Source organism: Schistosoma mansoni, chromosome W, assembly GCF_000237925.1.
Source record: "Schistosoma mansoni strain Puerto Rico chromosome W, complete genome".
In the NCBI taxonomy this organism is placed as follows: Eukaryota; Metazoa; Platyhelminthes; class Trematoda; order Strigeidida; family Schistosomatidae; genus Schistosoma; species Schistosoma mansoni.
In genome coordinates this window covers 44,674,850-44,681,959 of record NC_031502.1, presented here as the reverse complement: position 1 = coordinate 44,681,959, position 7,110 = coordinate 44,674,850, and the positions used below count along the sequence as shown (strand labels likewise).

The following is a 7,110-nucleotide window of genomic DNA, read 5'->3' as shown; positions in this document are numbered from 1 at the left end:
AATGAAGTTTTGATCTAAACCAAACTAATATTAAAATTTTTAACCAATCAGAATAGTTGAACATTTGACCAATCATGATTTAAATGTCATATTATATAATATATTTCATCTATTTCAAAATCATAATGTGAAATGGTTTAGTTTACTTTTATCTTCTTATTGTTCCCATATACACATACTCCTCATTTATGTTAATATAATTCAGATGAAAAATGAATTAGGAGTATGAGAGAAACAAATTCAAGTTGTCATCTTATTATCTAACATCTTTTATAATTATAGAAATGTTAAGTTTATTAATTTATCGAATATTATTCATTATTTTTGATATACTATCATCCAACAATTATAGTACAAATGGATTTATACTACGTTTACCATTGAACGTCTCTAATTTATCCACATCACAATTAATCAACCAGTCATTATATACGGAGGATCTTACGATCAATAATACTAATTTTTTCAATCAAAGCATTCTTGAAAACACTTATCAGAATCAAACAGAAGAAGCAGAAGAGGAATTATTTGTTAAGGGTAGTGCTGGTGTTTGGGTTATCAGTGTAATGAGTGGGACATGTATATTAACAATTGCATTTATTGTAAGAGGTTTATTCTCACGAGCTGAAGCATTCCATGATGGTACAGAAAATCACCATGGTACAGATATTAATGGTGGTTTAATTGGAGGTAATGGATTTGCTAGTGGTGGAGCAGATATGGGTTTTTTAACAACAAATATGGTATAAAATATATATTCCACATAAAATAACTTCATTCACGATGTTTTTAAATAATTTCCGTGATATAGTAATTAGAACCGGTTTATTGATAGCATCAAGTATATCACAGTATCATGAAAAGGATAGAAAAATATGAGTATATATTTCAATATATAAAGAATGATGTAAAGAATCGGCAAGCCATTTCTAGGTTCACTGATTCAATGGTTATCAAACAGCATACAATTTAAAGGTCAAGTAAATTCAAAGGAACTACATACATGAAATTCTATGCTATTGTATATATTCTAAAACAGAAGAAATTACAATTCTTGTTAACATCTGTAACTACTTCTAATTTCATCTACCTTCTTCTTAAAAATTGATCTCAATAAAATTACATATATATTTCTTTTCGGGGGGGGGGGAAACAAATATATCTATTTTTGGTACATTCTTATTTGTTGTGTTATTCATTCAAATTAAAGAAAAAAAATTAAACTAATTAGGTAAGTGATTTTAAAGAGAAAAAAACTGAATTTTTCTCTAAATGCCTTCTTGTTAATTACCTGATTTGTCTCAGTTCATAGGAGAAAAAAAATCAACCCATAAACACTTCAAATGAAGCTAATAAATAAGGAAAATTATTTCAATCCGGTTTATATTTAAAAGTCAATTTAAGGAAATTATACATTTGGTGCCAGTGGATAAAAAAAAGAATATTTATTCTCGTTTGTGCGAATTCAATTCTTTACATGATACCCATAAAGATGTCACTTATCTGTGCTGCGATTCACTAACATGGTTATCCATACACATTTTATTAACCCTCAGCTTATGATGACATTGATTTCACATAATTTTTGATGAAGTGATTTATTTTGTTGTGACCATTGATAGCCAATTGGTTAAAGCGATGTATTTTTTTAAGACGGATTTAAGTGCACAGACTCCATTTATCTTTTTTAATACACATATTCTCATTTTTATTATTACAGTTGTCTATGACACTTATATATTGATTACGCCATCGAATAACTCTAATATGGGATTACCGATAGAGTGTGCGATCTCAAGTATATCATAATCTTCTGGCAAATCCTAGATAAACCTAATTTAACCACTCACATTTCCGAATAGAAATACATCTGACTTCAGAAGGTCACCCCTCTTATACGGTATAAATACTGAAAGAATGATTGCTTGAGTAAAATCGTTAAGAAAAAAGACTTAAAAGATTTTTACACATGTCTGTTTCCCTTTTGATTTCTTTATTTTATTTCGACATATTTTAAGTAGTTCAACTGATTGTGAAACAGATGGTAGCATTGCAATAAATGTATATGTATGTACATAAACTTTCAAAGAACCAAATAAGCTTTACCATTTTGCATAGTTTTCTGTCTGTGTTTTAGTGGATACAATTTACTGAATGAAGCATGCAAATGCAATAGTTATGTGAATACATCTGTTATTCCTACTGAAATTTTACATAATGATAAGTTCAAAAAATTGTGTTAATAGTACGTCAAGTGGTTGGAGTGGAATGAATGGAAGTCGTTCATATGGATTTTGAGTCATTTGGTGTTTATCATAAAAGCGTAATTACGATATAGGTACAAAGCTTTCTACCAAAAGCTTTCAACCATTTAAGATCAAACAAAATGCTCTATGTTGCGAATTCGGATAGAACAATCTCCACAGCCGGACTTGATAAAGAGAATTAGATCAAGACAACCGACTGAACAACAAAACATCAATTCTTTCTGAGTGGCTTATGATTGTAATCGCTGTATTTCACCAAATAGAACAACATGATATTATGTTCGCAGGGTTATTCTAAGGTGAATATAATCAATACGATGGGTTCGAACTAAAACTAAATAGATATTTGATAGATTGAAATGATCATCAATTTGTTCGTGACGAAAGCTCTTTTGAAATGTTTAAATAGATGAGATAGAGTTTTAATAACTCAGTTACATAAAATTAGCCACTTGATTGTCACTGAATAACTATCACTTGAAGCTCATTTTATAAATCTAAATTCAAACAACTGGTTAGCACGAGTTACTTTAACACAATAGGTGTGGTCAAAAAAACATCGACGTGAAAGTGGTCATTGTATTGCTTTTCTATTTCTATGACCTACTTCTTCATTTGTCCTTAGTGATTCAAATATTACTTTACTTTTAAATGTATTTAAAAGTTCAGAAAGTATATAATAGATTCAAAGCTACTGCAATCTATTTCAAATGATTTTTCGGATTATCGAAAATCACCTTATGATTAAAGTTGAATGGAATTATGACTTAAAATAAGTTAAAGTATTTTTCTTATAATAGATTATATTAAAAAGATGTAATGCCCGCTAACAAAAAATATGTATCGGTTACTGAAAACTATACTGGTTGACTGGCATTTATATATATATATATATATATATATATATCAGGTATCGAACCCTAGTTGCTTAAACATATAAGTTCATGAGTCCGTTCATCATACTGCGTGGCCTAAATATTAATAACTAATGTTTTTCGACAAACTGATAAACAGAAGGGGCTTGGTGGAGATTTTAGTAATTTTATAGAGTTGAGATCATGAGTCAATTGAAGCTAGACCACCATCGAAAACCTGGAAGCACTGGAGGGCCGTTTCGTTCTATTATGAGACTCCTCAGCAGTGCGCATCCACGATCCCGAACTCGCGAGATTCGAACCCAGGACCTACCAGTCTTACGCCAGAGCACTTAACCGATCGATGATAGACTTAACCGATAGTGACTGGCTCCATGAGGTATTTCCTGGAGTTCTAGCGAGAAGCAGTAACCTGTGGAGTTCAACCAGGTCTGTTGTAAGATATCAACTCACTGATGACATTGGTGAATGGTTGCTCAAAATTGTGGATTGGTTGAAGTTAGACATTAACACCGTTGGATGCCGGCTCAGTGATCTATCGGTTAAGTGATCTGGCGCAAGAGTGGTAGGTCCTGCATTCAAATCTCGCGAGTGCGGGATCGTGGATGCGCACTGGTGAGGAGTCCCATAATAGGACGAGACGGCCGTCCAGTGCTTCCAGGTTTTCGATGGTGATCTAGCTTCAATTGACTCATAATCTCAACTCTATAAAACTGATAAACTCATAGTTCAGTGAAAAAACACCCCTATATCTAAACATTCTCTATTCATAGTTTGCTTATGATTTACATCTGATCAGAATATCTTAATATCCATCTTAAAAAAAAACGAAGTAAAATTAATTGAAGTAATTTAACTGATATCAATACATTTTAACTTGTTACACTCGTATACTCTCAATTTGTGCCTTATTTTTAAAACTTTACAAACTGTGTAATGAAAATACGTTCAGAGTGAATTGCACACTATTTTACTTGTAATAATAAAATGATATATATATATATATATATATATATATTATCGGGAATAAAGGAGTTCTGTAAAGGTATTTATTTTAGTGTTCTTCATTAAAGCACCATTAAGAGCAAAACAAAACGCTTAGATTTAATATATTTAGGGTTCAAAACAAGTACGATTAAAATACTGGGTTACATTACGAAATGTACTTATTTAGGATACAGTGTGATCCATAGTTTATTGATTGGTTAGCACCAGACTCTACACTTTGTAGTACACTGACTTTGAACTACTAATAATTATTACAAGGATCTCAAATATCACATCACCCTGGATAAATTCTCAATTAGAGTAAGTTAACTATTTGAACAATATTGTTTACAGAAAAAGAACATTTTTCTAACTTACATTTATATCACATATCACAGAAGTAAATCAAAGTAACGAGATATGACGAACAAAAAAGAATTTATTATCTTATTACATAGCTTTGATATTAAAAGGAGCCGAAAAGAGTTGGATTATCTTTAAAAAAGCTCTTATCAAGAACTTGTTTTAAACAACATGTACAATAGACCGATTTACATTGACTAAGAAAATTTACACTAACATTTTTTAAAATAAAATTGCTCAGAGCTTAAAAGAATTAGAAGATCCATCTGAATATAGTTTAAGTTGATTAATCTTGGAATCATATTCTACGTTACTCTTAGCTAATATCACATAAATAAGCCGACGGAATGTTATGTTTATTCCCTAATAATAGTCTAACTATGATTATTTCGTTGAAATGTCTGATAATGATTAAAAACATAGGCATTTGAAGGAACATAAAACTCATACGAAAATACAGTACCTTTATTAAAATAAATAATCAATAATTGTTTAGAATTGTGTTTTGGGCTTTGCTTACTGAAATCTTTCTTGTTTATCAAAAGTATAAACTTGGTTTTAATGAAATTGATTCACAACTAATTAAATGATAATATCACTGTAAATTGACAGAAAAATTAGAAAGTTTAATAATTAAAAAGTCTGTTATATAAGAATTTTCGTCTAAATTGGTGCGAACTGTTTCGCAGTATTTGGAAGACATAAAATAGTAATAATATATTTGTAAAATCTCAGCGAATGAATTTGAAGTAAATCCAACGTTTCGCCTGGCAGCCTGGTCCAAGTATTTTCCTTGAAAATCCTATTCCTTGAAAAAGCTTGGACCAGATTGCCAGGCAAAAGGTTGGATTTACTCCACATTCATTCGCCGAGATTTTACAAATATATTATTCTTATTTTAAGAAAGTCTGTTACTTTGATAAAATGTAGCATGTTGTATATAATTCAACTATGATTCTTAGTCTAGTAAACTATATATTGTTGAAATAGGTATATACATTGACAATGTGATAGTGTGACAGCTGACATTGGTAATGTTCAAATAATTCTATCATCATCTTTAGTTATGTATTGGAAAAATCAAATTCTGTTTTTACCGGAATGATCAAGTTGAGCCAACTGAAATTTTAATCGAGAAAGTTTTCTCTCTATCTCATTTGAACAACTATCAGAAAAGAGAATCTGTCATCAATTGACTTTACTCATTAGAAAATTTGGTGATATCTACAATGTTTAAGCGAGATATTATGAATAAGTTGATTACTAAGTATTAAATTACTTATTGTGGATAAAAATGAATATTACAAGTTGACAGGGGAGAATACACTTCTATTCATCATATTCAATACTGACGATTACAATTTTCAATTCAATGTGATATATTTTCATGTTTCCATTATTCTTCGTTACTTTCTATATAATAGGCTACTTTGATGTGTTTAAGTATCAATTTTTTTTATGACGAAATTAAATCAGATAGCTGTTAAGAATTATTGAAATAAGGGACGAAGAACAAAAATGATCGAGGCATAACTATAAAATAAAATTAATATTGTGTGTTAACAATAGCACAAAATCAATTACAGAGTTTTCTAACTGAAGATATTTCACATCAAAATGGTGCTGTAAACAAAAAAACGGGATTTCGAAATTCTGTATGAATAAGTAAAAGACTCAATATCATTTGATTACAACTTGAATACCAAAAAATTTGCATAGCTTCTTTTTTCAAAATTAATTAAATATCATTTACGGGATTTGTAAGTAGACTAGATTATTTAGAAATTACTACATCTATCAAATACAGTGTACTCGGAATACGCCTTACAATCATAATACTTTTCTTTTTGATCATATTCAGTAATGGATTGTTGTTGTATGTGTTTGCATGTGAGTGCAAACGTTTACACCTTGAATGTTTTGAGGTTTAAAGATAATATAGTCAAGATTCAAGTAATTTCAGTTTAAAATACATTGTAACACACTTTTTGGATATCACTCCCAGCGACTATTCAAAGACAATTCATTTTTTATAAATTTAGGCTTTATTGAATTTTTAAAATTTATTCATGATTTGTGCACATATTTATAGTCATCACAATTGTAAATATATCCTGTCATAGGATAATTTCACATTGATTTTTAGGAAAATCACACCTCCATTCAAGCCTTTACAGAACAACTTTATCAATGCAGCTCAGTCCTGTAGTGAAACCAAACAGATACCGAAATCCCCTGTAAAAATTAAAAAAAAAACAAAAATGTAGTACAAATATTTATTCCCTAAAGAACAATTTATACTATTAAAAAAAGGAAAATAAAAACAAGAAAACGTTAGATAAAGCGATTTTCACGACATGTGTTAGTATAAATTGACATTGATATCATAGATGATCAAACCATACATTAAAATGAACAACTGTTCTTATGCGGATCAACAACTGTGCACTTCTTTTTCTGGATTTATTATAGTGTTTGTGAAGATTACATTCTATCAAAATGAATTTGAAATTTCGCTGCATAAACAAGTTTATGGGAACATATTCATCGGATGAAACGAAAAAAATATTTCTTTTCCCTTTATTTATCGAAATAAACAAACTATTCAGTAGATATCT

The 7,110-nt window shown here is 29.7% G+C and overlaps 1 protein-coding gene across 1 annotated transcript; it reads left to right on the top strand.

The window, feature by feature from the left end:
- Positions 1-284: 284 nt before the first annotated feature.
- Smp_168140 (hypothetical protein) lies at positions 285-749 on the top strand (the record flags this gene model as incomplete). Its single annotated transcript, XM_018789841.1, has 1 exon — positions 285-749. The coding sequence occupies one exon, from the start codon at positions 285-287 to the stop codon at positions 747-749; it is 465 nt and encodes a 154-aa protein (XP_018655244.1).
- Between the last annotated feature and the right edge of the window lie 6,361 nt (positions 750-7,110).